Source organism: Anoplopoma fimbria, chromosome 16 (genome assembly GCF_027596085.1).
Source record: "Anoplopoma fimbria isolate UVic2021 breed Golden Eagle Sablefish chromosome 16, Afim_UVic_2022, whole genome shotgun sequence".
NCBI classification, from domain to species: Eukaryota; Metazoa; Chordata; class Actinopteri; order Perciformes; family Anoplopomatidae; genus Anoplopoma; species Anoplopoma fimbria.
This window is the reverse complement of record NC_072464.1, coordinates 7087256-7113335: the sequence shown is the minus strand read 5'-3', so window position 1 is coordinate 7113335 and position 26080 is coordinate 7087256. Positions and strand designations below refer to the sequence as shown.

The window sequence follows — 26080 nt, the reverse complement described above, 5'->3', positions numbered from 1 at the left end:
GTAATGATAACTGGTCAATAATAATATCAGTAGACTGAGCACAGACAACACTATAACGATATGATGTACGGATCATAACCCTAGTTCTATGAAGAGGATCTACTCTACAGAACTGTCTAGTGACACCTAGCAATGCAAATAAGGAGGGTAATAACACACTTTTAGGTGCTGTTATAGTATATAAGAAATTTGGCAGAGGAAACCTTTAAGTTTTTTTTTTTTACCTCAACATCATCTCTCCTTACGACACATTTACTTGAATAATTCCTAATTAAAATATATTTGTATTTCGCCAAGATTCTGCTCCTGGTCCAGAAAATTTGAGCAAACATGTTGATTTATTCACGGGCACTAAGGAGAGTTGATTGAAATTAACAGTATTATAAATAGGCTGATATTTAAACTACAATAGGCTATATATTGTGAAACCAAGCAATTCTATGTAGAATCAGGCATTCCAGAATGGCGTGATATGATATGATGTTTCAGGACTTTTTGCGAAAACGAAACTGCTTATTCAGCAGTATGTTCTGGAAACTGTTTCAAAGCAATTCCATATGTTTATTTTTATTTGTGTGGTTCCTGTTTATTTAGACTTGACTTGCTAAAATAAAAATAAAATCCCACTGCTGGTCTCCATACTTGCTCTTTATCTTTGGAGCAACTTTTTACTGAGCAACTCCAAACTACAGCTGTCTATTTTTGGTATTTGATATTCACTGTCTATCTAACTCAGTTTTGATCATTTGGATGTGTTCAAATAAGTAACCATGATGTGCATTGGCTATAATTTATTCTTGTCAAAGTGCACATACACAACATGAACACATTTTCCACAGTTATAGTGCCTTTGCCATGATGCAAAATATTACATTTATACAGAAATAATTGGTCTTTTCTTTCATTTTCAGCTGCCTTCTAGCATCACTATGACAAACCACCATATATACAGATTATATTTCATATCAACCATACACATCCAGGTCCATCTCTTTGACATGATGACGGTTTCCACTTGGTGGTTGATACATACTCCACACATAGAACATCCCCAGACGTCACCATACCCACAATGATTCTGTCCAGCATGGATATAGAAGCTCCTGAAACTCACTCATTAACACATAATAGCTTGTTTGTTTGCCAGCAGCTTGTCTGGCCACCTCATGGTGAGAAGACTCCAGGAAGCCAAGAACTGGTCACTTAAAATACAGTTCATCGCAGGAAGTATACGCTTCATTTTTGCATGAATGAAACAACTGAGATAATAGGGGTTATACTATGGTATTTTATATGACTAATTTGTGTCACAATCTTATTTTGTACGACTTTGTTATGACATACTATACTTTGATATTTGTATGAATCTTTTATGGCATACTATACTTTAATATTTTTACGACATTTTGTGGCATACTTTACAATGAATTTTTCATGAGCTACTATTATATGGTATTGTATGATTCTTTTAGGACATACCATACTATGGATTTGTTTATGATTATTTTATGGCATACTATACTTTGACTTTTTATGTAATTTCATGGCATGCTATGCTGTGTTATTTTTCATTTAACTTTTATGGCAGACTATACTATGGTATTTTTTGTTAACCTTTTTGACGCTTTTATGGTGTGATTTAAAAAAAAAAAAAAGTATGACTTTTTTATGATCATTTTAAGACTCTTTGATAGTATACTATACTCTGCTATTTTCTAACACTCCTTCATGGCATATTATACTATAATATTTGTTATGACTGTTTTATGACTATAATGTAATCTTTTTTTGACTCTTTTGTGACACTATGATATTTATATGAAATTGTTATGACATACTACATTTTACTTTTAAGTGCATACTTTTAGCAGGCTGCAGCCCAGAGGAGAGAGTGACCTCCTGGTTCACCCACTTCCGGGATCTCCTAGGCACCCACCCAACAGTGGACGGAGCTGAGGAAGAGATACCTGCAGTCCTCACAAACCTCAACATTGACGATGGCCCCTTTACAGCTATAACGGTATCCCCCACTCCTTTCATGGAGATCTGCAACCAGGCATATATATGGTCCCTCTCTAATATATACTATCTGGCTAAGCTATTATTTTGACCTGTGTCATATAAGATGTACAACCGCATGATACTAAACACTTTTTATTCAGAAAGGGAAGGACCACCGTACTTGAGGAAGTGAAGAGGAACAACTTGCTATGTTTCATTGACTTCAAAAAAGCATTTGACTCAATAAACAGAAGCATGATGCTGAAAATCCTTAAAGCTTACGGGGTCCCCCGAATCTACTCCGGGCCACAGAGGCCATGTACAAGGGCACAAGAGCCAAGGTGGTAACCCCAGATGGCATTTCGACATCCTGACTGCTTTTTTATCATATACTACGCGCTATTTTTATGACTTTTTATGACATACCTACTATCTGCCTGGTTCTGACCGCGTGGAGCAGGCACAGGAACTCCTGAACAGAGTATAATGAAATTTTATGACCTTAAGACTAAGGTAATCACCTATAACATATATTACTGGCCGGCCACTGCCATTTTTCTTCAGAGCTGGCCGGGTGTATGGAGAACCGAGAGGATTGGAGACTCCGATGGAAGCTCATACTGAGGACTAATTTTATGAGGCACTATAATATATTATTTTATTATTTTTCATGGCATACTGTACTTAACATTTTTATGAAATACCCCACTATAAAGTTTTATGACTCTTTTATGGCATACCATACTATGATATTTGTTATGACTTTTTATTGAAATACTATACTATGGTATTTTTTATGACTCTTTTATTCCACACTATGCTATTTATATTGACTTGTTTGTGAAACACCATATATTGACTTTTAATTATCACATTTTAATGACTTTTTTATGACGTACTTTACTTCTATGTTATCCTTATGACTCTTTAATGGCATACCTTTCATATACCTCCTGAATGGCAAAATATACTTTGTAAGACATTTTGTATGACATACAATTATATAACTTATGACATTATTCAAAAAAAATACTAAGACTTTTTAATGACACTCTTTACTATGATTTTGTATGACAGACATTACTTTGACTTTTTATGGCATACTAGATAACATTTATAATGACATTTTTATGATATACAACTTTAAATTTGTATAGGATTTCTTTAGCTTTTATATTGCATATTTTATTATGACTTTTTTTCTGGAATTTGAAGGGCATACTTCATTATATTTAGAATGACCTGGTTTTGATATGTATTTCATGACTTTTTCATAACATTCTATAATAAGCTATTTAAAAAAAAAAAATGAATACATTTTCATTGCATACTAAACTATGATTTTTTACATCTATTTTATTATCTCCAATTACACATAGAAAGATAAACACAGTCCACGATAACCACCTGAATGTAAGAATCTCTCTTCTGGTGGGCATATCATTTAAAAAGTAGCTTCTAAATTAGGCCAACTCTGAATAATTCAAATTAATCTTCTTAATCAACTATTATCTTAAAACGCCTCCTAACTTTAAAGAAGAGATTTAAGGGGATTTCATGAGCTATGCCAATGACTGGTGACCCAATTCAGTTCACTTTTAAAATCCACTTTACTTCTACACCTACAGCAAATGTATTCCTGATTGCCTGGTAATTCAATTTATTTTAAATGTCGATCTTAACATGTTCTGCTCAACTCGTGTCCTAATTAGTTCACTATGCAACATAAATGTTTACTTAACTCCTAATCAGGACACATTGATGCATTGTACATTAACTGTTTATGGCAGTACTTTTCATAACCATTATTGTAGTTACTGTTGAATCCTCAATGTTTTATCTGTAGTGATGATGTCATGGTTAAATTTAATTCAATTGCATTTGTAGATTAACAGTGATGATGTATGACCAAGATGTGTTGAGGGCCTCTCTTTACCACTGCCAACAATGATGACAACAATGCCGCCAGCAACAGCTCATTGAACAGGACATAAAAGTGCCAGTCAGGGCAGCTGAGTGAAACCTTTCAAGGACACAGTGCCATCAGGGCTCCTCATGAGATGTTTGTTTCGGCAAATGAAAGTAATTCAACACACGCTATATGTAAAGGACATCACATTATTGTTGTAGGTGAAAAAGATTTTTATTCAGTGCCTGGGAGAAACAGTACAGCACAAATAGTTATAAAAATGGATACCAACAGGTTCAGTCAAGATATTCAAGATATCAGTAGCATTAGGGGCAGGTTAGTCTCTGAAATTCACACAAGGCTACTGCAAGTTTCTCTCTCTTTAACATACTGTTTTTTTTCGGCCCTAACACACGTGACAGCAATCACTCCAAAAAGATTAGCAGCAAACTAATCATTTCCAGCTTACTCACTGATAGGTTTTTATAAAGTGGTAAAAGGAAAAATAATCATTTTTAGATTCATAAGGCTCAATTTTAGCTAGAACGATTCTTGCCCTGTGGATGTGGGATTATTCATTACAGTAGTGTCTGTATCCATCAAGGCTATTTAAATTTAGCAAAAGTAAAAGCATCTGAATGCACTTGAGCAAAAGCTGCTGTAACATTTACATATTTGTAGAATAATGCTTTCCAAAGGAGTGGTTCACTACATGAGCTTATTTTGCAAAGCAGTCCTGGTTGTGTAAAAAGGCACAGTTTCTGAAAGAATGAAATGTTTTTAAATTGTGTAGAATATAAATGAGGGTATTAAGCATTTATTTTTTATTTTTTTCCAAATCATTTTTTTTCCTTACATAACTTCATTTAAAAATAAATATCTATTATCTTCTTTAAAATAGTCTTTAAACGTTTGCTGTTCCCCGTCATTACCCACAATTTTAAAATGAATTGGAAAAAAGTGGAAATGATCAATACCTAATATAAAAATAAAAAATAAAAGGATGGATATAGCATTTTTATAAACAGTTCAAAAGGTAAAACAATGATAACGTCAAAAGAAAATCACAAACAACAGACATGTAATATACAGAATAATAAAAAAAAATGGATACAATTTGAGAACACATTTAGCTTCTCCGCTGTCGTTCCGCACCTCGGAGAAAATATGTGTCAATGCCCCCGAGAAAAAGGACCAACACCCCTCTGTTCGACCCATCTCTTTGGCGTTTATGGAGGGGAGGAGCAGACAATGCAGAGCGTCTCTGCCAGGCAAAGAGCCACAGGGCCAGTTCATTGGACGCCACATGTTCACCAGGCGTGTTCTCGGGATATTAAAACGCTGTTTAACCAGGGCCCAGAACAAAACGAACAAAAAAAAAAATAGGAGGATGGACGGGATTTATTTTTTGGAGTGTGATGCGAGGGCGTTCTCGATGCAGAGGACGATGTAGGAGCCGGAGCAGCTGCTGGAGGTTTGCTGCAGGATTTTGCCGCTCTGTAGTGAAGACGCCAGACCAGTCACAGCGTGGTCGCCCGCCCGCCATGTTTCACAGTAGTGGTCTGTTTGCCGGTGGCCTTTGTTGCTTGATCCATGCCAGACCATTTTCTCTGGCCTGGAGGAAAGCAAAAACAAGAACATGGTTCAGAATATATATATATATATATATATATATATATATACAAATGTATGTGCCCATGGATAGAAAATCAACAAAGTATACAAAATATAACAGCAAAGGAAACAAATTCTGCTACTACTACACTAACAGCACCATGTAAGTGCATAGGATGCTGTAATTAAATGGAACATAATGAACAAATGAAATGAACAAAGACTCACCATGCGCTGTCCCTGACGATGTCTCTACCATCGAAGGAGTAGATCGGTACATTCTCCCTCATTTTGCTCGCATCGTCAGTGAAGATAGACTCCCAACTGCTGAACAACACTTGGTCCTGCAATGAAGAGAATATAATGCCTTATATTTCATTTCTTTATTTTTCAGCAAGATACATAGAAGAAAATGTAGTTCAGACAACAGTCAAAACTAAGTAGTAGACCACAGAATCCTCTTTCCTTTCAAGAAACCTTAAAAATAAAAAGGTGTCAGAGCTTCAGTTGGACTGAAGTGAAAATCACCTTCATGCTTAGGAGCCATCAGGTTTATGTGATGTTAAACTGGAAAATGTGTCTATATCTGAGAGGGTCAGCCTATGCAGACACCCAATGTAGTACAAACAGAAACCCCTCAGCATTGCTGCCACTTCCCCATCAGTAGTAGCTCACCTTGAGGTTCACGATGGGGGTGCTGTCCCTGTCCGACCTGCGGACGATGGTGTAGAGGTCTTGGAGCTTGGAGGACAGGAAAGCTCTGAATGTCCCCTTCAGGCCCACAGCGCGGGCCTGCTGGAAGCACAGGAAGTCGGCCCCGCGGATCCCTCGCATGTTACCGGTTTGAGGGGCGTTCAAGGCGATGAGGTGTAGCTGGTGAGGAAGATACAGGATTCTGTTAAAATAGCACATCGCATAGGATATCTTCTTTTTAATATGTTTAGTTAAGCACATTGTTAACAATACATTTTAAAATGATTGTTGTGATCAGACTCTGTCTAGTGAAAGTCCTACAAGTAATACAGCTAGCCATGAATAGGCAGTGTCCCTGTATCAGCCAATATTAGCTTATTGTAGATGTAAATTTGTCTGCAGAACAGAAACCTCTAATATATATTTGAGGTTATTTAGAAAAAAACATTGTCTCTATCAGTTTGTCCAACAGTGAGAAGTGAAAAGTTGTTTGTCAAGTGTGTGGCTCACTTATGATCCCAGTAAAAAGAAAAAGAAAAGAAGACTGTTACATCTTATATTACTACTGGATATTGGATTCTCTCAAATATCGATATCGGTATCAGCCTAAAAATTCCAGTATCAGTCAATAGGGATGTCAAGTTACCAGAAATGAATCAATACCAGTAAATAACAGAGAAATTCCATGATTCCTGATACCTGATAACAATAAAACATCACGTCAACATGCACCCTTTTCCTCAACTGTTTGCATACTGTTTTTTGCAAATGCATCATATCATGAAATAAAATATTGTATTATATTATATCCAACCAGCATACTACATTATTTCGACCCGAAACGAGTCAACAACATTTCCTCAAATACTATTTCTACTCAGAAAATAGGACAAAAGAAGCACTAATTGGATGTGACAGGAAAGAAAAACAGAGCAGGTGGTTCTTAGACAAAGGTCAATAATGACAACAAAAGAGGGAACAGACATGACTTCAGGCTTCACTTTCATTTCTGTGGATAGCAACAGAGGGAATAAAATCTCCAATCAGTTTACTGAAATAAATTATTTTTTAACCTCCATGTCAAATATACAAACACACCACATTTTCATAACTATCACTGCCTTTAAGATGATACCCTCCATAACTAACTAACTTGTTAACATTCATGAGCCCTCGTGGTTAAACTCTACTCACTCCTGATGCTGTTGGGTCCACATGGCCGGCAGGCTGCGGTACAGGTGGGCTGGGTCGTCGCTGTGGAGTTACCGGGTATCTGTTCTCAGTCTGCTGGGTGGCTAATCTCCCATCCGTCTGGCCTGTGTGTTTCGGGTCTGGGAACCTGGGATCATACTGTGGGGGGTATCTGGGGTCTACAGGCGGGTGTGGTGGAGGCTCAATGGGTCTTATGGCTGAACCCCCCTGGGAGTAATGGCCAGCTCCGTTGTTGTGGGACTGGTCCTGGGACTGGGGGTACAGGATCACAGGTGGAGGCTGGACCTCTGCCACCTCGTTCTCCTTTAAATGAAAGTAAGAGGGATTTAAAAGAAAATACAAAAACAGTCAGTGAATGAAAACGGCTAAATATGTGTTCTATCGTTGTATTCTATTTTTCTTCTGTGGAACGTACCAGATCTCTGAAGAAGGGACTGTAGTCTCCAAGCTGAGAGAGGGACAAACAGCTGTTTAGTTAATACTGACATCTCACCTCACAATGAATCAATCCCCTGATCTGAATTACATAATAATGTAGCTGGAGTATATTGTACTGAATCAAATTACTTTTTCACACAAACATTATTTAAAAAAACAAAGGTATTGTTAAAATGTTTCATTCAAATAATTAGAAATAAAAACGTATAAAACAAATCTATATATTTTGGCATTTCAATACTAAATACCAATATTTAAGTGAAAACACATTTTTGGCCTCCTGATGTATTGTTTGATGGTGTGTTAGCCATACTAAGTGTAAAAAACAGGGATATGTGACTGTGTGAACTTCTTTTGATTTTTTTTGCCCCCTAGTTGTTTTTTGGTGCAAAGTACTGTACCATGACTTGCCGCAGTCCATCGCGCACTCTCAAATAGAGGTCTGCTTTGTCAAGGATGAAGATGAGGCTGCCCTCCGTCTGGCGTCTCGCAGTAGCTATCATGGTGTCATATGACCTCAAAACAGTAATCTGTGGAAAACAAATATACATGGCATTTAGCTTTTGTTAAACATAAATTAAATAACAATAATGAATGGCTGCCAATTGCTCCTCAAATGATAAATTATGATCAGCCCTGAATATTCTGTCAGGCAAATTTATTTTAGACACAATATGATCAATTGGCAACAACTGCTCCAGTATGCAAGAACAATTATTACAAATAACTCAACCTATTCTCAATGCCAGCCTAACAATCACAGAATGGGTTGGATGATATTAAGGTGCAGTGATTGTATTTACCCCAGAAGAGTGACCGGGAGTTCCAGGCGGACCAGGAGGACCAGGAGGTCCAGGAAGATTGAGGGCTTCAAACGTAAACAAAAACCTGTTAATGATTTGGCTTATGAACAGCTCTAGTGGAGTTTTTCTCCAGTAGCCAGTATGTTGAGTGCAAACAGTAGCTTGAAGGTCACCTCCACACTAGATGTAACAGTGTGTAGTTCAGAATGATTCAGAATATCTAAACAGAGGAATAAAAGTTGCTTACAGGGATTGGGCCTGTATGCTCCTGGAAGTGAGGAAGATCCTTGGGGTCCTGGAGGTCCAGGTGGTCCTGGAGGACCTGGACGCCCATCATAACCAATCCCTGGCGTCCCTGGTGGCCCCTGGGGCCCAGGAGGGCCCAATACAGCTTCTCCCTTTGGACCCTAACATGAAAAACAAAATCTAAATGACTGGAATGCATTTTAAAATGTTCATCATCCCGTTCATGACAAATAGTTATGTGTAATAACAGGTGATTTGCTTACTGTACAGGTAAAACAAACAAACCCTCTGTCAAAATAGGATCTGAGTCATTAATAACTGTAAATATACTAGGACAGACTATTTGAACTCACTTCTAGACCTGGTTTTCCAGGAGGACCTTGCGGGCCTTGTACTCCTCCAAAACGTGGGTCATAATATCCGCCACCAGGCTCTCCCTTTTCTCCCTTCACACCTGGGTCTCCGCTCTGTCCCTTCAGTTCATTCTGTTGGAAACAGTTCAACATTATGAAGTACTGTACATCCAGCATACTGAGGAAACCGATCATGGGGGTAGCGATGAGCTAGTTTACCTTGAGCGTGTAAATATCCAAATTAGTGGCTGTTCCTGGAAAAGAAGAATGTGTTTTTAGTAACTAAGTATTAATAATTCTGCAGTGCAGGGTATATGTAGGTCATATTGGTATTGTATGTATGTTTTATGCAAACTTGGATTTACCTGGGATTCCTGGAAGTCCTTTGTCCCCACGCTCTCCTTTTTCCCCTTTGGTTGCTACAGCAAAATATCATTTTTAACATTGGTGAGTTAGACACTATATCCCACAGGTGTATCTGATACGCTAAACTGTGCCATTGATAGTGACGTCTTCTGTGTTTTATCAATTCATTTTTTAAATCTAGTGAGACCTGACATTCTAATCTCTTGACAATAGAGTGTATATCCCCTTCAGGCTGAGGCAGCTTCATCAAACTGAAATTAAGATAGAACTGTTTATCTCTGCAGACCCTTAAAGCCCTCTCTAAATCTCTCTTCCTCGACTGGCACTTTTTACTTCTCCGTTCTGATCCCTCTCTATCTTACAGTATTATGAATCGGTGCGCTGTGTGAGAGAGGTCATACCTGGGTAATTCCTTGAAGTTTCATCATAGCGCTATGGACGGGAAAAAGAAAAGTTCAATGAAGAAAATTCCCAGCAACAATAGAGGAAAAAAATGAATCAAAGGTTTATGCTAAATTATGCAATTAGCGACTGACTGTCTAGTTTCACCATACAACAAGGCAACGGAACAAAAGCACCAGATAATGACTGGATATGGATATAATATGATATTGTTTAGCTGTCAGTCACCAGGTGCTACATGAGAGACATTAACATTTTGCTAAAAAGTACATGTACATGTCCCAAGTTTATTTCATTGTACAAGGTTTTGGATCTTGTGTACTTACATTGAAGCGGTCTAAGGGAGCGGCTGGTCCAGGGGGTCCAGGTGGTCCCGGCTGGCCGGGGACTCCCTGATGAAAACAAAGTTATTTACTCTTTCTTACTGTTTGGTGAGAATGTACAGAATGATTACTGACATACTATTAAGAGCTTTGACAGTATTTTGATATATTTGACAACTGCTGTGACGCAATGATTGCTAGTGTTGATGTAAACATTGTTATCTAGGTTTGTTAGGGCATTCTCCCAGCAAACACAAGTCTGAGTAATGTTCAACTTTCATTGGGATTACGGAAGATTACTGTGCAAAACATATGTACAGTATGTATTTATGTACATGTTATACATATATTTTAGTCAACATTGTGAATCAACATGTATCACATCAGCTCTGGCAAGACACAAATACAGAGCAGAACACATTTGTTAAGTTAAGAAGTGGTTGTGTTTTTTATACCCTGGACCTCATCTTGGAAAAGTAAACAAGATTAACTTAATTTATGCAACTGTCAAAAATGATCTATCTAAGGTAGACTATTGGTAATAATATTAACACTTACTGGGTAGCCATAGCCAACTCCTGTCTCTCCTTTCTCACCCTTGTACCCATTTACACCAGGGCGACCCTGAGGGGAGAAAGTCATCGATTAATATTTCTCTGCACTTGGTAGAACGGAAACAATAGGATTCCAATATAGGTCAGTAGGATGACTATGTGGTACAGAGGAAGGGACACTTACAGGTCTACCAGGCATTCCAATTTCACCCTTTATTCCAGTCGGCCCGTACTGGCCCTATACAATAAATCATGAAATGAAAGACAATGTGAACTGACAGGAGAATGAAGTGGAAAAAAAAAACACATCTTTGGTTTGAAGCTGTTTTGTTACATCAGTGTAGATATATTAGATAGAGATGCTGCAACACTTACAGGGGGTCCAACAGGTCCAGGTGATCCTCTGTCTCCCTATATGCAGATAAAGGAGACAGATTAGTTTCAACAACAAATGTATCACCGAAACCAGACAACACATATAGAAATTAAAAGTAGCAACATAACATATACTTTAGAGGAGAGGTGCGTACATCTTTTTATGAAAGGGACAAAACAGACATACAGTTCGTGCACACAGTCACAAGCATTGAGACTCACCTTCGAACCCGCCAGCCCTTCCTGATGCAGAAGGTTTCCATCAGGTCCGATTATTTGGCCTGGTTCACCTTTCTCACCCTGAACACGGAACAGCACAGACGAGACAACGCAGACTCGATTACAGCAGTGTCTCAATGATGACGAGTGGCTAAAGGGATAGTTTAAAGTACCAATAACCAAGACTTTACCTTGATCCCGTAGCCTGGAAGGCCAGGGTCTCCTCTGTCACCCTTTGGCCCAATAGGACCCTGCAGGATAAAGACAGTTTCGTTTATTAACTAACTTTGGCAGCAGGAAAGTGTTCCCCTAGATCAATTCAGGCCATTCCATTAGTCTCCGTCTACACAGTTGAGATTATTTTGCTGAGTTGACCACTATTAAAACATTCAGTGTAGAATTAGGTGGATGGGATGTTGTGGGCTTCTTTGAGTAGATACAGTGCCAATATGTTATCTGCTAACTGTCGTGCAGAGAAGCATTGTTTGTTTCATTTTGTGGATGCCAAACTTCACTGTTAAATTTTCAGGAGGCATTTTGGGAATTTGAAAGAAATGGAGGAAGAATTGATTAAAGACTCCATAATCCAAGTGAGTGACCCACACCATTATTCAGCATGCTGAATTGGAACCTGTAATTAAAGTAGAGGACCAGTTCCAACAATTAATTGATCCTACAAGTCGGTATTGTCTGACAAGCCAAAGCCTGATAGCTTGATCTATCTTAGTCCTCTTTGCCATAGAGTTTTATTGTTGTCCAAAATCATATTTAAAACTGTTTAAGTGAGCTTATCTAGAATCTATAGTGCCCAACTGTTTAAGGAAATTACTTTAAAATTGTATCTTCCTTTAAGCCTGTCGAAACATGGTTTCATCTCTGAAGTATTTCTCCATAACATTAAATATTAATTCCTAAATGTGAATCATTCACGGTCAAGAGTTTAACACTCTTAAATAAACCCGGAAACCTGCTTCATTAACTACACACAGTGAAGTGGCAATATAAGCAAACAACTCAAACAGCTGTTATCCCTTTTTCATTCAAATGTTAAATCCCGATTGGTGCGCTTTTTTAAACTGAGCACCGATCACTTCACACCGGTGATAATAGCTCAGCCAACACAGAAAAACAAAGACATTTCTCATGTGAAATAGCCAAAACTTTGCCCGATAAAAAGTGCATCCATGTAGGACCCTATCCCTAATAGCATGAAGCCGATTGAGAAAAATAGGTGTTCAGGGCCTTTAATTAACGTGCTCTTAGGAAGAAAAAAGAAAGTATAATTGTGACCTGTTTTTGTAAGATTTGCATTTTTAGTAGGAGTGAATGGTCTTGAGGCTGAGAGCCCCAGACAGAATAGGGAAGTTGGAAAGCACTGAAAGGAAGTAAATAGACTTAAAATGTATGGTTATAACAGGGGCAAGGTACATTAATTATGTAACACAGGAAGACTTACAGGGAATCCAGCTTGGCCAGGTAAACCATCTCCTCCCTGTACAGGACAACATAGACATATAACTTTATTTGACTGGTGTTCTGTGTTTTGTTACATTACTATCAACTTTATAATAACTGTAACACAAATTGTCAAGCAAATCAACACAGAACTTATTCTTGCCCTGATTGATCTGACTCATTCTAAAATGTAAACTGTGAAATTAGTGCAGCCTTCTCTCAGTGGAGGAATTGTGTACAGCTGCTAAAATATAATATCTTTAAATGGAAACAGATGTGTTGTGGTTAAAGTCTGTTAGTTAGCAGTTGGCTTTTCTCAAAGACTATGTTGTAATAGTACCAGAGTTGTTTTGCTGTATTTTTGTATCAGTATTACAGTTTGAACATAAATACAAACCTGAGGCCCAGCATTGCCAACAACACCATCAACCTGTAGTGACACACAAATAGAATGAAGTAAAGATGAATGACATCGCTGATTAAAACTGCTCTTAGTTTATAATGACAGTCTAGAGTATGCTTTTTGTTGCTTACATTGCTAGATGTCTGGTAGATGATTTGTCCTGGTGGTCCAGGTGGGCCGGGTGGCCCTGGGAGACTGGATCCATCTCGACCTGGATCACCCTAAAACCAAAACACACACACAGCAACAAGATTAGTAACTGCCCCACCAGGTATGACATCAAAGACAGGAAATTAATCAAATGCTGGAGGTGACACTGCTCAAGTTTTTTTTATATCTGTATAAACATAAAGAAAAAAGTATCTTCAAAGAGGAAAACAAGTATTAGTTGTTTTTTATGTTTTTCTTTTTCAAAAGTCTTTTATGATCTAAGAGATCAATTGAACTACAAAGAAACATTCAGAAGTGAGATGGAATGTGTGGTGCAGTAGAAAGATTCAATCAACATCATTCGAAAATAGCTTTGTAGTGAACATGATGTTTAAAAATGAACAGAGTTATTCGGGTTGAAAAAGATTAAAATGAAGATGAAATTCACCCTCTCTCCTTTGTTGCCACTGTCACCCTTTGGTCCCTGTAAAATTAAAGAGGAATGAGACAAACGATACGTTAACAAAGGTGAAAGGTCAAAATACCTGCTTCACAAAGATCCAACAGACGAGAATATATTAAAAATAAAAGCACTGCTTCTTTCATATCACATTATATAATCACCTTATAAACCTGTTAAATAAGATGATAAATTAAAGTAACTTAAGACTCAATTCATATTTAAAATTGGATTCACAATACACCTGCCATGACACAGTTGCATGCCCCAGAAATGCTAGCGTGTACGCATCATTTGGGTGCAAAACTTGCACGTACATGGACAGAGAGATAGCTTTACCCAGCATGCCGTTTGGTGGCTTTAGAGTTAATGCTGCAGTGTGTGACGTATGAATAAGTAAGAATAACAACTGAGCCATCTCTATGACAATTAAACATTAAATCAAACACGACGAAGACCATGACATTAAATTGAAAGCTCTGTAAAAAGCTAGTAAACTATTTCCAAGGTCAAAAATTTAATGTCATGCTTATATTGGTATAACCCAATAGGATAGTACATTTTAAAGCAGTTATTGACTGACACTGATAGGCAGCCTGATGTATTGTGCAACCGATGAAGCATTGCTGCTAGACTGTCTTTTAACTTCTCCTTATTGCTGGAAACAGCAGCAGGATGTGTAAAAAATGACGATTCTCTGTCTCTATTATAGTTATATTTTAGCAAAATTGGTTGACACAGGCTTTGTGTGAGTTGGCCTTTTCTTCTGTGACTGCATCTTACCAGCATTTTTTATGACTTCAGGTTGCATACTCGGCTGCTTTTCCTCCAAAAAACAAATCCTAATTTTCTAACCTAGAATGTTCTCAATACAAAGGGCTTTATGAAATTACCTATTGCGGCCACGTGGGTATATGACACAGACATAAACATTTGAGAATGCAATATATTTCTGACCCATGGCTTGTTAGATTATGACAAGTCTGCTACATAACACAAAAAAACAGATACAAAATAAGCGAAACATGAACAATTCCTTGAAAGTCAATTAGTAACACATTGACTCTTCAAACACTGTATGACCTTTGGTATCTAGCTGGGGCATAAAATATTCTTATTTGTCATCTAGATGTTTTTTACCTGAGGACCAGGGAAGCCATCCAACCCTGGACGTCCATCCTTTCCTGTGACACCTTCATTGCCCTTCTGTCCTGGCATTCCAGGCAACGCATCTTTGCCCTGCAGAGGTACAATCAAGACACAACAGTGAAAATCACACTTCAGGGAAACACTTCAGGGAAACTCTACGCAGCTTTCAGCTACTCTCTGATCCTTGTGTTGCTTTAGACAGGTCCCAGTGACACGTGTTTGCTAACACACTAACTTGGGTACACTTGTGCTGTGTTGCTATGAGTTTGCCACCTTCATTTTCATAGGTCTACTTCATGAAATAGTCAGTATACAGTATTCATTTATACTTTTTATTTTGGCATTACATTCCACTGTTTCTTCTATCTATGCATTCAATTAATGCTGGGGTGGCCAAACAACTGCTTGTTTTTTGATGGCCGGTACTTTTTTTTTTTTTTTTTTTTAATAAACTACAGTATAGCTTGGGGATATTTCTAATAAGTTGCACAGTATGTACATTGAATTAGATGTTGACTAGGCAAATTTTTATTTTTTTCTTCGTCTTAACCTCTTGGCGCAAAAAACAATATTTTACAATTTTTTCCTTTTGTGTTTGTTACATCTTGATATTAGACCTAGAGATTCACATTTTACAATCTACATTTGTAGCGTAATCTTTTCAGTGAACTCTTAGGCCATGAACAGAAACCAGAAGAGGTATATGGCAATTTTCGCTCATTTTAACTTGGGTATTTACAGATTTACACAGTCATAATATTTTAAGTGGGCACATACAGTGGGTACGGAAAGTATTCAGACCCCTTTAAATTTTTCACCCTTTGTTTCATTGCAGCCATTTGCTAAAATCGAAAAAGTTCATTTTTTTTTCTTCGCATTAATGTACACAGCAACCCATCTTGACAGAAAAAAACAGAAATGTAGAAATTTTTGCAAATTTATTAAAAAAGAAAAACTGAAATATCACATGGTCATAAGTATTCAGACCCTTTGCTCAGTATTGAGTAGAAGCACCCTTTTGAGCTAGTACAGCCATGAGTCTTCTTGGGAATGATGCAACAAGTTTCTCACACCTGGATTTGGGGATCCTCTGCCATTCTTCCTTGCAGATCCTCTCCAGTTCTGTCAGGTTGGATGGTGAACGTTGGTGGACAGCCATTTTCAGGTCTCTCCAGAGATGCTCAATTGGGTTTAGGTCAGGGCTCTGGCTGGGCCAGTCAAGAATGGTCACAGACTTGTTCCGAAGCCACTCCTTTGTTATTTTAGCTGTGTGCTTCGGGTCATTGTCTTGTTGGAAGGTGAACCTTCGGCCCAGTCTGAGGTCCTGAGCACTCTGGAGGAGGTTTTCTTCCAGGATATCTCTGTACTTGGCCGCATTCATCTTTCCTTCAATTGCAACCAGTCGTCCTGTCCCTGCAGCTGAAAAACACCCCCATAGCATGATGCTGCCACCACCATGTTTCACTGTTGGGATTGTATTGGGCAGGTGATGAGCAGTGCCTGGTTTTCTCCACACATACCGCTTAGAATTAACGCCAAAAAGTTCAATCTTGGTCTCATCAGACCAGAGAATCTTATTTCTCATAGTTTGGGAGTCCTCCATGTGTTTTTTGGCAAACTCTATGCGGGCTTTCATATGTCTTGCACTGAGGAGAGGCTTCCGTCGGGCCACTCTGCCATAAAGCCCCGACTGGTGGAGGGCTGCAGTGATAGTTGACTTTGTGGAACTTTCTCCCATCTCCCTACTGCATCTCTGGAGCTCAGCCACAGTGATCTTTGGGTTCTTCTTTACCTCTCTCACCAAGGCTCTTCTCCCACGATTGCTCAGTTTGGCTGGACGGCCAGGTCTAGGAAGAGTTCTGGTCATCCCATACTTCTTCCATTTAAGGATTATGGAGGCCACTGTGCTCTTAGGAACCTTGAGTGCTGCAGAAATTCTTTTGTAACCTTGGCCAGATCTGTGCCTTGCCACAATTCTGTCTCTGAGCTCCTTGGGCAGTTCCTTCGACCTCATGATTCTCATTTGTTCTGACATGCACTGTGAGCTGTAAGGTCTTATATAGACAGGTGTGTGCCTTTCCTAATCAAGTCCAATCAGTTTAATTAAACACAGCTGGACTCCAATGAAGGAGTAGAACCATCTCAAGGAGGATCAGAAGAAATGGACAGCATGTGAGTTAAATATGAGTGTCACAGCAAAGGGTCTGAATACTTATGACCATGTGATATTTCAGTTTTTCTTTTTTAATAAATTTGCAAAAATTTCTACATTTCTGTTTTTTTCTGTCAAGATGGGTTGCTGAGTGTACATTAATGCGAAAAAATTTTTCGATTTTAGCAAATGGCTGCAATGAAACAAAGAGTGAAAAATTTAAAGGGGTCTGAATACTTTCCGTACCCACTGTATGCCATGCACTGTATAAGAGTTTAAAAGTAGTAGTAGTATTGTTGTGTAGTTATTTTGATGGAAAATTATTGGTGTTTTTTTTTTAGAAACAGCTTTTTTTGCAGAGTAACTGATTGAAAACTACGCCTTTACTATTGTTTGGCCCATGACTCCCTATGTTTTTCTCTAGAAAAGTTGTCCTCCCATGATTAAATGTATTTTTATTTTTTTTCAGTTCTGTTTGTATGCTTGTATTGTTTCTTTTTCACCTGCCTCTATTGCTTTAGAAATGGCAAGGACCTTCTTTCATCATCAGAAATCAATTTAGGTGCAGCTTATTTTTCTCAACAACAATGGCTTAGAAAAACACGAGGGCAAAATTACAACAGAGGAGAGTAGCAGGATAAAACTACCACCTGGATGTTAAATTAACTCTTTAAGTTGCTTGAGGGTGTGCAGAGGCAAAACACTACCACCTTAGAGACCTCTGTTCAGTCCCAGGTAGCTGTACCTCACACTTGTTTGTGTGTTTTCACTAATTTCATGTACTCTAAACTAGACCCCTTAGTTGATCCAATAGTTTGCTTTAAAAGTAGAAAACATTTGTGTTGGAAAAGGGGGCAAGAGGACCAGCTCCTCACATATTATGAAAAATGACTTCAGTTACTTACCGGAAGTCCAGGCATGCCAGGAGAACCCTGAAAGCACACACATTAGCATTGGTTATTTTGCAACTTTCTATTTTAAATATGACCAGTTCCAGTTCAATAACCACAGACAAGCAAAGTGTAGAGCTGTACAAAATACACGTCATATTGTTTTTAAACAAACAATGATTTTGTATAATCAAATAATTTACAGAATGCATGGCAGCTCGGCCAAACAGGGCACAAAGGGGCACAAGGACACACTTAATGGTGGTCTTGAGGATGAATGGGTCTCTAAATTACCAAGTGACACTGGCTTGCAATATAAAAAATTAACATTTAAAGAATTTCAGCACAAGGAGGAACCATCAACTATTCAAACCGTGTCTGTGTTTTTTTTCAAATGCAGTACTGACCTGTCTTCCCTCAGGTCCACTGACACCAGGCAGTCCATTGCTGAAACCTCCACCAGAGGCCTCCATGTCATCCTTCAAACAACAACAAAGAATAAATGACAAACAGCCAAACCAAACGTCTTTGGTTGGTTTGTTTCTCTTTCTCTATACCAAAAGGTTTAATCACAATATCGATAGAGAACTTACAAATCCAACACGATAGCTTGGTCCAGGAGGCCCAGGAGGCCCTGGTTGCCCAACTGGTCCGATGGGTCCAGGCAGACCAGCCAGTCCAGTGTCTCCTGAGGTTCCCGGTAAACCAGGGTTTCCTGGAGTTCCCTGTAGGGTGAAGTGACAGAATAAATAAACACAAACTGTTATAAAAGCAAATACAACGATTTCATCTAACCATGGCAAGGTAGTGTAATTGATTGTCTCACATATCCTGCACAAAACAACTATTGCCGTTCATGCAACATTTCATATTAGTACGTTTGGTTTAATAGTACGTAGATTAATGTAACCCATGCTCATTGTTCTGGGGCCAAATTCAGATGTTACCTAATGTTAAACCAAACCATAGCCAGCACTCAGATCAAACTTTAAGTCCAGTCTAGCTGACAGTATTTGAAAAACATTTGCATATTGTTAGAAGACACAAATCCCCTTTGATGGCTGACGTGCTGGAGCCCAGTTACCTGCCGATGGGAAGGCTTAGGAAAGTAGAAGGAGGATAAATAGTGTGGCAGCAGATTGGTGAGAAAAGAAAAGTAGGAGCTTGGCTGGAGAAATGAAAAGGGATGAGATAAGCTTTAGAAATAGCTAATGGGCACCATTGAACAGTACTGCCATTTCAAAAGCACGCCACCAATTCATGAACCTTGTTTTCAGAAGGTTCTCTGAAAGTGGTTACTACAATGAAGGCAATTTGCCTTAAGTTGTGTTTGTGAGTGTAGATCTCATTGAAATGTGACAGCTACTTTAGGGTAAAACTAAATAATAATGTAGACAATGAAAATCTGCACCTTCTGTCCAACTGCTCCTGGAAGACCCAGATCGCCTGAATCACCCTAGTGTAGGAAAAAGAGAAGGACAAAATGTGTTAATAAAAAAACATTCTAAACTATATATAATATATATATATATATATATATATATATATATATATATATATATATATATAATGTGACTGTTGTCCTTGTTTCTATCATTTTTCAAAAAAGGATTGAAAATATTTGGACATTATCATTGAAACAGCATCTGACGGCAAACACCACCCTTGATAGAAAAAAGTAACATGTAGCTTCAACATGCCACTTTGCCATTGCTCCTATGTGTTTTCGGGGAACAAGCCTGGGAGTCAGTTTTGGTGACAAGTCTTAACCCTTTCCAGCCTTCATATGGTGATACAAGCTATTGTTTCTATGTGTTACGCTCACATGTTGGTTATGCACAATCAGTCCCTTTACAACATTTAACATTAGAGAGAAGGGATTGTGTTGAATTTGCTTCCTACTTGGAAGCTGTGAAAGCTAGCAAGCGGACACTAATTAGCCTAGCATGCTAACGTTATCACTAACTCCCACTAGACATATTTTTCAACACCTGCCGAGTCGTTAGCAGATCCCACTCACTCTCATTATAGAAGGGTCTAGCTAGCTGTAGCTGTCATTCTCTCATGGGTTCAGTTGGGGTCAAATGCTATCGACCAGACTGACAAAAGCCACAGCAGCAGGTCGCCATGTAACCTCTGCACTCCTTTTATTACCCAGTGATTCAAATTACAACACAGTCACGTTGAAACTGACCTGAAATTATCTATATTAGTGCCCGCACGCACACATATTGCACCATTCGCATTACAATAATCAATGTTTTCAACAAAGCTAAGCAAAACTGAATTTTTATTTCAGTTCGACTGAGACAGATACTATGGTAAAGCTTCTAAGGATACTAGAAAGAAACATTTTGTTAGAGTTTACAGAAGAAACAATCAGTCTCACAAGATCATTACCTTTCCTCCCTTTGGACCAGAAACTCCTGGGCGGCCATCAGTACCCGGCAAACCAGGCATGCCCTAGAAGGATTTGGTTCAGGTATTCAGTTGTTGTTGATTGTGTTGGACTCTACAGTCACTTTAATCACCATTCAGAGGGTTTAGAGAATTATTTGGCTAGTGATGCTGAGACACAAACACATTGACACCTACAGGTTGACCGGGCGCTCCGTCCTTTCCTGGTGGTCCGAATGCCCCAGAACTCGATGCTGCTCCTGCTGTAGAGGGATTAGCAGGACCGGGGGGACCGGGGGGACCAGGTGGACCTGGTAGACCAGGGAATCCCTACAACAACAAAATGTATTCTTATATACAGATGCTGGTTACAGTCTTACAGCGACTAAGATGATGTCCTCCACTACATAGTTTGTTTCTGTTCAGAGTAGTATTTAAAAATCAAATTCTTCTCACCCGAACGGATTCCAGATCAGGGAACCCAGAGCCTTCCATGTCAACAAAAGTCTGAAAAACATGGACTGGTATCAGTTGTATTCAACAAATAAGTCATGAAGGCAGGCGGTCTGCTGATACAAGCTTTGAGGCCGAGATTAACTCACAGATCTGAGTCCTGGTCCTGGGGGTCCAGGAAGTCCTGGGGGTCCCCTGGGACCAGGCTGACCATCTCCACGGTCTCCCTGTATGCACAGGAGTCATTATTATAATCATGTTTATAATATTTAAAAAACAATAATAATATGTGTTTCTGTTAATGTAAGTGAGCTTGTTACCTTATCTCCTTTATGTCCAGAGTCACCTGGGGTTCCTGGGAAGCCTGGTGGTCCTTCAGGTCCCTGTGTTGAGGAAACAATAATGTTAGGGCACTGATGGTGTTAATACAAGGAAAATCTAAGTGTAAAGGAGTAGGTATCTACTAAAGGTGATCCGATCAGGATTCTTTGTGTACGATCACCGATCGTTGGATGCAGCATTGGCCTTCATCTTTATCCAATACTGAAATACGTCACTTTGCATAAAGTCGCCTCATCGCAAGAATAGCTGTGCTCAGTTAAAGCATGCATTCCCCCAGAGAACAAGCTGCAGCTAAATACTTTAGAATAATCAATAAATCACTCATTAGCTTGATTGACTAACAAAAAAAGACGAACTGATGAAAGAATAATTGTTAGTTGCATCCCTAATCCAGTCCATTTCAATCCTTCTATTTATGTGAAGCATTATTTATTTATTTAACTATTCCTAACAATGTATATTAAGTATTCAAATTAGGAGATGAGAAAGTAAATGAACTGTCAGCTCTGTGTTTATTGGCGGACAACTTGTGCAACATGTTCATATAATCCACTCGTTCTCTCTTAGCCATCTTTGTTTCATCTGATCTGCCTTTACAGAGAACACCAATCAAACTATTTAGAATGAATATCGGCCGATAACAATCAGTGGTTGATCGATCGGAGTAACTTAGCATCTACTTAAACATCCATCAACACATAACCTTTTGACAGTTGTTAGGAGTATAAGTCATTGTGTCGGTGTTCATGGTTTAGTGCAGGGGGAAAAAAAGCTACTTACGATTTTTCCATCCTCACCAGGATCCCCCTGTGAGAATGAAATAAAGAAATACACGTCCTCTGAGACAAATTTCAAGATTGATTTGACGAGTCCTAATTACAAATACAAAACTTTTTTAACTTTATATCTAACCTATTAAAATCATCATATTTAAAACTTTGGAATACATTTTCTTTTTAGAGTTCTTTACAGTTCAAGAAAAACAATCACACGCTGTGACAAATACAGGAAATCCTGCTTGGACAACCACAACGCATCTGTTGTGCTTGGTGATTTCACGAAAATAATTCAGTCTACTAACTGGCTCTCCATCAGCTCCTGGTGGTCCCTGGGGGCCCGCAGCACCTTGTGGTCCGGCCGGTCCTCGGGGTCCGGGGACTCTGGGAGAAACTAAGCCGTCACTGCCAACTGAGAACTCTGTTGATGGTCCTGGAGGGCCGGGGGAACCAGGTGGTCCGGGGGGGCCGGAGTCTCCTTTCTTTCCTTGGTAGCCGAAGCCTGCACTGCCCTGGAGAGAAAGAAGGTGGGGACTAAAGCTTCTCCAAAAAGTACAACAACATAAGATTCATAAAGTAATACTGACACCTGTGCCTAATAGAATAACAATAAAAGTAAGATGAATGTCATTAAAAATTAAGTAAACTAAAATAGAGAACTAATATTGCACATGATTCTTAGATAATCTCTAATTTACCTTAAATCCCTTTTCCCCTGGTTCTCCCTGGAAATGAAAAGAAGAAAAAGTGCCAAGTCAGTGCCAGCAGTCTTCATGGGCTGTCACATTCATATAAAAGCACTAAAATGCACTGCCATACATATTCACAGACACATCCACATGCTGGAGAAATTTCACATTTAGTATATACACTTCCATTAAGGGTGGCACCAGTGGAAATTGAATTAGCTACACACTCAAATTTCTGCATTAAAAACTTTTGAAAATAAAATAAATTGAAAGCAAATCCTGTTTCAGTAACACCACCTCATTAAATAATATATTCTTAGCCTAATCACAACAGAACTATAACTTCTGTGTGTCAATAGAAACAAGTCAGATGCATAACACATTGTTTGTGGTGCCTAAGTGTCTTTTAATCTTTATGCGTCCCTTTCCCCTGCTGGATTGAATCTGTGTGTGACAGAAGGGAATCAAATCAATGTGAGGCCAACAGATATGTACCCACTTTAGAGGATTTTCTAAATCTTACAATTATTGTAAAATAAATGACATTTGGCCCTCATAAGACACAAGAACTATGCATATACACACAGCTTGTCCTTAAAAAATGTAAAATAAAATAAATCAAATATGTAATCTACAGTATGTGATCAAATGAATAAAATAAAATCAAACCTAATAAAGCAATGGCTTGACATTATATTGCATGTGGGCCCTTATGGAACATGCTCAAATAATTGGATTACATAGCAGGTGTTGGCTGCTTTTACTGAGTTTGGAAAATCCTGTTTTCCTCTTTGTGAGACTGCAAACTAGAATAACATGCATTTTTCTTCTTAGGGCTATTTAGATTTTCCATTTCATATTTCACTTCCAGTTGTAGTTGATTCATTTGGTTGAAATTTTATTTGCTTTAATTATTCTTATGGGTTGTATTATTTTAATTAATTTGGCTTGTTATTATTTCTGACTTTTTACTGTCATTTTTATCAAAGCTTCTCTTTTGTCTTTCTTGGTGTCTAGATTTTTTTCTTTTTTTCTTTTTACTCAGTTTTATTTTAAATGAGGTCTCTATCTCAGTGTATTTCTGAGTTAAACTAAAGGTTAATTGAATGAATATGCTTGCATTAAACCAGGACTTGCAGCTCCCTCTAGTGTTCCTTTGAGACATCTCAGTAGAGCCCATATCACTGCTGGGACTACCCCTGCTCCTTCCCATTGCAACCTTCACAAGGGCAAACTCTGGTGTCCTCAGTGCATCCCACCCCTCACACTGCATGACAAAGATGACTTGTCTCATACAAGTATTCCATTCACAATCAAAGAAGATTTCATAAAAAGGTCCAAACCTTCTCTCCACGGGCTCCACCTCGTGAGCTGGAGCCAGAGCCAGCATCTCCCTTCGGCCCAATCGGACCTCTGTCTCCTTTCATTCCTGCATCCCCCCGGTCACCCTTTTCTCCTGAAGCACCAGCTGGACCTGTAAACAGCGACAAAAGGACGGAGTCATTAATGCCCCCATGAAAGGACCTTTCAAAACTGATGAATGACTGTATCCCACATCCCAAACAATGCAAAGCCAAAAGCAGAGGAGAAAAAGGGGAAAAGAAAACTACGTTTTAATTGTGTGTGTGTGGCTGTGATTTAAAAGGCCACTTGAAGGTTCTGAGGTGGTAACACCTTCCCACTGCTGCATGCACTAGCATCCTGGTATTTTTACTCTGGTGTGTAGACCTAAACTCCTCTCACAGAATGTGTTGCTTTCGGTCGAGCACGTATGAAATGCAACCCACTACCTGAGCTATGTAGAAGTAGCACATCTCTGAAGCCGCTGACATGCACAGCAACATGATGTGTTCAGGTCCAGAGATTAGAGTTTAGCAAAGGAAAACAGAACCCCATGCCCTCTGAATGGATACATGAGCATGGTATATTCACTGAAAACAACCTCATATCATAGCGTTGGTAGCTTAAGGTAATATGCAATGTTTTCCTATCCTTGTTATATTCAAGAAATAATAAATCTATGTGAAGTTCCACCAAATTGTTTTCTTACGCCTTTGACATGCTCTTGCTCTCTCTCTCTCTTTTCTATTTTCTCTTTGTCTATATCTTTCAGAAAGATAACAGCCTGAACGGCCCAATCCCCCCGCCCGCCCCCGGCTTATATACGAACATGTCCGCCACCCTGCATGAATTCCAAAGCATAACGTAGATAGATTCATTCATGCTCGTGTGCTTTTTAAATCCATGTGAGGTCCTGCACGAGGAGTACACATGAGGTAGGCAGAGCATCAGACCAGAAAATATAATAAAAGGAAGTAAAACACGGATGCTTGTCTCTGTGTTTTAAACTACCCTCAACCCACCTGGTGACCCAGGAAGTTCTCGCCCGGACTCCACAGAAGGTGAAATGTACTGGGAGTCACTTGCTGAACACAACCCAAGAGACAGTGTTAAATGAACTTTCTGGAGCAACAATTTTTCAAGTCAGATACATGGGTGTTCCAGGATGTGAGGTTAGCTATTTAGTTATTTTGTCCATTCAGTCATGATACGCTTTTTCTTGTTGGAGTCTGGACTGTTTGACTTAAGAAGAATAACATTTTATTTTGTATAAAAAAACAGGAGGGTAATTATCCAAGTAATATTTTACAATGTGAAATTAACCAGTTCCCAGTTAGTCAAATGAGAACACAAGATGCTGTTTCTTTGACATTCAATTGACCCACTTTACTTGATCTAAACCTAGTTCATCACAGCCCCTTTTGTTATCTTCCCATCTACTAGTTGAATTTTCATAGTGTACTTGAATTGTCTGAATAGTCAGCGCTAGTTGGAATTTTCTCGCTAAGACAAAACTACTGGTTTTGTCTCTGTCATGAGCTGACATGAGCATCCCACAACGACTACTGAGTTACGTTGAGTGCTTCATCAGAGACCTATATTGTATTAAGCATGAGTGTTGACGCTTAATTAAAGTCAATATGTTTGTATACTTTATATTGCAACCATCAGAAGATACAAATGAGACCACTGTCATTCAAGCCTCTACCACCAGATGGTGGAAAAGAGGGACATTTTGAAATGTTACAGCCTTCATGGCACAATTTCACATACAGTATGCTCCACTGGAATACCATGTGGAGTATATAATACTGTAAATGAACTACATAACAGACAAGAATCTGTGTCATGTTCTCTGTGGATTAATCAATTAGTAAGATGGGAGTGAATTATCCTCAAGTCAACTACAACCCTG

At 38.7% G+C, this 26080-nt stretch overlaps 1 protein-coding gene across 1 annotated transcript in view; it reads right to left on the bottom strand.

Annotated features, from left to right (window-relative positions):
* Positions 1 to 4159: 4159 nt before the first annotated feature.
* col18a1a (collagen type XVIII alpha 1 chain a) overlaps positions 4160 to 26080 on the bottom strand; it is a 76238-nt gene continuing 54317 nt past the window's right edge. The window contains exons 7-42 of the mRNA XM_054615091.1: positions 24168 to 24298; positions 22834 to 22860; positions 22441 to 22647; positions 22140 to 22166; positions 21338 to 21400; positions 21167 to 21244; positions 21021 to 21071; positions 20763 to 20894; positions 20568 to 20630; positions 19579 to 19623; positions 18761 to 18892; positions 18575 to 18646; positions 18183 to 18209; positions 15117 to 15215; positions 13965 to 14000; positions 13498 to 13587; positions 13361 to 13393; positions 12965 to 13000; positions 11700 to 11759; positions 11512 to 11589; positions 11290 to 11325; positions 11099 to 11152; positions 10919 to 10984; positions 10364 to 10429; positions 10037 to 10067; positions 9635 to 9688; positions 9489 to 9523; positions 9270 to 9401; positions 8918 to 9077; positions 8671 to 8735; positions 8269 to 8397; positions 7845 to 7877; positions 7412 to 7732; positions 6200 to 6397; positions 5753 to 5868; positions 4160 to 5525 (exon numbers count right to left, since the gene is read on the bottom strand). Coding sequence (XP_054471066.1) covers positions 5312 to 5525; positions 5753 to 5868; positions 6200 to 6397; positions 7412 to 7732; positions 7845 to 7877; positions 8269 to 8397; positions 8671 to 8735; positions 8918 to 9077; positions 9270 to 9401; positions 9489 to 9523; positions 9635 to 9688; positions 10037 to 10067; positions 10364 to 10429; positions 10919 to 10984; positions 11099 to 11152; positions 11290 to 11325; positions 11512 to 11589; positions 11700 to 11759; positions 12965 to 13000; positions 13361 to 13393; positions 13498 to 13587; positions 13965 to 14000; positions 15117 to 15215; positions 18183 to 18209; positions 18575 to 18646; positions 18761 to 18892; positions 19579 to 19623; positions 20568 to 20630; positions 20763 to 20894; positions 21021 to 21071; positions 21167 to 21244; positions 21338 to 21400; positions 22140 to 22166; positions 22441 to 22647; positions 22834 to 22860; positions 24168 to 24298 — 3197 coding nt within the window. The 3' untranslated portion in view covers positions 4160 to 5311. The remainder of the gene's footprint in view (positions 5526 to 5752; positions 5869 to 6199; positions 6398 to 7411; positions 7733 to 7844; positions 7878 to 8268; positions 8398 to 8670; positions 8736 to 8917; positions 9078 to 9269; positions 9402 to 9488; positions 9524 to 9634; positions 9689 to 10036; positions 10068 to 10363; positions 10430 to 10918; positions 10985 to 11098; positions 11153 to 11289; positions 11326 to 11511; positions 11590 to 11699; positions 11760 to 12964; positions 13001 to 13360; positions 13394 to 13497; positions 13588 to 13964; positions 14001 to 15116; positions 15216 to 18182; positions 18210 to 18574; positions 18647 to 18760; positions 18893 to 19578; positions 19624 to 20567; positions 20631 to 20762; positions 20895 to 21020; positions 21072 to 21166; positions 21245 to 21337; positions 21401 to 22139; positions 22167 to 22440; positions 22648 to 22833; positions 22861 to 24167; positions 24299 to 26080) is intronic.